We start from the raw sequence: 4,170 nt of genomic DNA, 5'->3' as shown, positions 1-4,170 counted from the left end.
GAGTTTAAGGAGTGGCAACCAGCATTTTCTTAAGGGATATAGTCGAATTGCAGTGCATGGAAAATCGCATAGGGAATGTTGCACATAATCATTTATGTTCCATGAAATTGCTAGTACGCACACATGCACATACATCTGAACTAGGTCCAGATGTACAGTATACGTCTTAAGTGTACTTGGTTAAGATTTAAAAAGACATTAAGACCCTAGAATTCGTCTGGAGCCTCCAGTTAGGCGTGCGCCTGGTCCTGGGAAGTTTCTGGAGCCTCTGGGAGGGTCTCCCTGGCAGGCAGAGCACAGGTGGCTCGCAGAGCCCAGGGGAGGCTCCCTGCCCTGGGCTGTGTGGGTGGAGTCCTCCCCATCGCGGACCACTGAAGGCGCACCTGTGTTGTCCCCTCTCCCCTGTAGCTATGTCCACGAGTCACTTTGAACAGAGGAAGAAACCTCTCGATACGTTCTTCTGGGTAAACGAGATAACCGGAGAAGTCACCTACCCGCCGCTGAAGGCGGATGTGCCTGCAGCTCCTCTTGAGAAGCCCCAGGAGACCCCCGAGTGCCAGCGAGGGAGCGCGCAGGGGGCTCCTCCCAGCGCCCAGGGCCGGGCCAGCTCGCCTGCGTGGAAGGTGGACTCTCCACCCCCTCCTATGGCTTCACTCAGATACCGAGGCTCTAGGTACACCCTCCCATCTACGTTGACCCACCAACTGGTCAAAGCTGGAGCCAGGAGCCCCTCGCGGTTCTCAGCGGCTCCTCTCTTACCACCAGGCGGCGCTCCGTCACTATTCCACCCCCTGGGGCCATCCCCTCCTCCACCAGCCCCTACCTTTCCTTCCTGCCCGTCTGTCCTCTGGGCCTACACCTGCAAGCTGAAGAATGTCCTCACTGGGAATAACAGATTTTCCTTTTGAACTTGAGAGTGTTTGCCTGGCCACGCCCCTTAAGAGCCATCCGTGGCCAGAGCAGCCTGCCACCTACCTACACCCCTGCATGTCCCGGGAGGACCCCTGGCCTCCCCTAGAGGCAGGCACGCGGGACTCTGCCAAATTCTTATGCGAATGTGCCAAATGCTTTCAAACTCCATATAAATTGAACTGCGATTTTGACACACGACGTTTTCTAGACTTCCTTTACCTCCCAAGCCAATCTGGTGTTTTACTCTCAACGCTTTGGGTTCAATAATTCGATTCTGATGTTGGCGTCACAGCAATATGTTTAGTTCCCAGCTGGAGCCAGGAGGCGGCCTCCTTGGCTGAGATGGAACAGGCCAAGCCCAGGCTGTTGTTCCCTGTGCTTCCAACACCCCAGCAACAGCTCAGAGGTCCCCAGGCCGCCTCCTCGGGTTCGATTCATTTGCTAGAACAGCTCACAGAACTCAGACACCTTTACTTAGATCTCTGGTTTGTATAAAAGGATGTGACTCCGGCAGGAGCAGCCAGGTGGAGCAAGTGCACAGGGGCAGGTAAGGGGACGGGCTCGGGCGTCCGTGTGAGCACTCCACTAGCACCACCCGCTTCACCAACCGGAAGCTGTTTTGGGTTCTCATGGGAGTTCATGAGATCATTGACCATTGGCGATTGTTTCAACCGCCAGCCCTTCTCTTGTCCCCCGGGGTCTGGGATGGGACTGGGTGTTCCAACCCTCGAATCACATGGTTGGGTCCTCTGTCAACCAGCCCCCATTCTTAGGTGGGGGTGGGGGTCCCAAAAGTCACCTCACTAACATGACAGAAGATACCCTCTAGGCTCCCATTACCTAGGAAATTCCAAGGATTCCAGGAGGTCTACACGGTACTCTGGGGCCGGAAGCCCCAAAGGAAGAAAAGGCTTGGAAGGGGGTCCCCTCTTCAGTTCTCATTGGAAAAGGCGTGGCTGTGGCCCTGGATGGCAGTGAAGTTGGCTGGGTTGCCCAGGGCCTGGCTCTCTAGTCACTGGGTAAGCAGGAAGCAACACTCTGGGGCACCGGCCGGATACAGGCAAGCCAGCCGATGGACAAGCGGAGGTGAGGGTGTCAGTGTGAACAGAAGGCCCAAGCACGCAGGCAGTGTGTGTCGAGGGCATGCGCTCTGAGCCCACAGCTGGGGCAGGTTTCCACCGAGGCTATCACCCCATGCCTCTGACCAACGGAGCAGCTTGCCTCTGGCACCCTCTACTGAGAAAGCGTACCATCTCGCTCACTCTAGGAATCGGTTCATGGGTCAGAGCCCTCTGAGGGGTGGGGGTGGAGCTCAGGTCCCCCTGGAGCCTCTTTCTGACCTGAGGCTTTGTAGTGAGAGGGTCGGATCCTGTGCAGGTCCTCTTCGTTACACTGGGAGGAAATCCAACAGGCATGCACAGGCCGTCAATTTCTTCTACTTTCCTATTATGTTGAAATAGTTGTAAAACTATTAGTAACTGAATAAAAAGAGAAAACAATGGTTTGATTAATATATATTTATTATGTAACAATTAGTTTCAAGACAAAGTCCAATTCAAAACATATTACTGATTTTACAAAAGGTATTTAATCCAAACCCATTTTTCCAATAAATTTTCTTATGTAACCTCCCATCGTCTGGCTCTGGAAACATTTGCTACATTAGAAAAAAATGTAAGTACAGATCTTAGGCACAGGTTAAAGGGATGACACACACACCCTGGAATAATTACAAATCAGTATTTCTTTTGAATACACATTTGAATTTTAAGTTTAAATAACCAACGTTTTAGATTAATTTAAAACATACTTCAAGAATGGTTTTAAATACCTTTCCCTTGTAATGCACTGTGGGAAAAAATTTCTCTCATTTCTTCTGCAGTAAGAGCTACAAAAATGGTGTCCCAAATAGGATTCACTTTGTCCTCTTGAGAAACAATGAAGAGGTTTTGGAACTGGTCAGAAATATCCTAAGAGAAGTATCTGCAGAGAGAGAAGCCCCGTGTCTAGAGTGGTCACACCATGCCCCTTGGGGTGGGGCTGGCTGTCCCCACAGCTGTGGACCAGGGGTGGCTCGGAGGCCTGAACCAGGATTCCAAACACTGGTGGGAACAGGAAGACCTAGGCTGCAAGGGGTGACAGAATCCTGCCTGACTGGGACCACGTTACACTTGACCCTACCTGCTGGGAATCTTTGGGAAACAAGAATTTTTCGGGGTAGTGTTTTCCATGGCCATAAAAGAGTCACCTCATTAAATGAATCAGAAAAATTCACTGTCTGTTGGCTTCATGCTACAACTACACTATTTCAATGGGAAGGAAAACTTACAGGTTTAAAACTAAATTCTCTGTCACTGAAGATGTTTAATACCATATATTCATTCAATGGCTTTCCCTTTCCATTCTTTCTGTTTAGCAAAGTTTCATTATCTAGCTTTTGATACCCATCAATCTTGTGTTTTGGACATCAACAGTCCACACTGGTTGCAAAATACATGTGTGTACTGATACATGGGATGTGACTGTGAAGATGCATGTTGAATTGGGTTACGTACTTACCCACATTCACTCATACACAAATATGTTCTTTCATGCCAACAGCTTTTTACCTAGTCTTGCCAATCAGATAAGAAACACCATAAGATGGGGAGTGAAAACTGTTTTTACAAGTTTCCCAGCAGAAATTAATTCTAAAAAATAAGTATACTTTCAAAGCAGCAATTAGAAACTTTGTTCTTGTAGTAGGTAAATAATACTGTTATAGCAAATTGTGGACTTAAGTTTAAGTTAACAGCTTCATTCTTAGTTCTTTAAAAAATAATACAGGTTTGTGTCACTTAATGGCTTCTCCATTTTTCCAATTCCAAGGAATACAGAGGTCTCCGTCTTGCATAACAGAGTAAAAATGTGAAACGCAGAGGTGCATCCCTTGTAGGTAAGGCAGCGACTGCCCCAGAAGTCTCTTACAGCAATCCACCATCTGCTTACTAGAAACACTGGGCTCCTTATAGAACTTTTCCAGGGAAAATTTCTTTGTTGAAGCCTGTATCAATTCATCTTCAATAACCTTTAACCTGTTATATCAAAAATAAAAATCACTGCCACAGCAAATAAAAGAACATAAACTATAAATACATTTTTAGATACGGGGCTATACCTTTCTGCTCACAACGCTGAAAATGGTGTCCACCAAAGCCAAATTATATGCTTAGAACATACACCAGTGGTGGTCGTGCAGTGCCTGTTGTTTCCACATAC

General features: G+C 48.0%; 1 protein-coding gene across 1 annotated transcript in view; it reads right to left on the bottom strand.

Moving 5' to 3' along the window:
- Window positions 1–2,414: 2,414 nt before the first annotated feature.
- The window catches only part of TCAIM (T-cell activation inhibitor, mitochondrial), a 22,249-nt gene continuing 20,493 nt past the window's right edge, over window positions 2,415–4,170 (bottom strand). The window contains exon 11 of the mRNA XM_006765074.2: window positions 2,415–3,986. Within this exon, the coding sequence (XP_006765137.1) occupies window positions 3,746–3,986 (241 nt within the window). The 3' untranslated portion in view covers window positions 2,415–3,745. The remainder of the gene's footprint in view (window positions 3,987–4,170) is intronic.

Source organism: Myotis davidii, unplaced genomic scaffold, assembly GCF_000327345.1.
Source record: "Myotis davidii unplaced genomic scaffold, ASM32734v1 scaffold81, whole genome shotgun sequence".
Classification (NCBI taxonomy): domain Eukaryota; kingdom Metazoa; phylum Chordata; class Mammalia; order Chiroptera; family Vespertilionidae; genus Myotis; species Myotis davidii.
The sequence above is the reverse complement of the archived record's forward strand: the minus strand, read 5'-3'. Positions and strand labels throughout refer to the sequence as shown.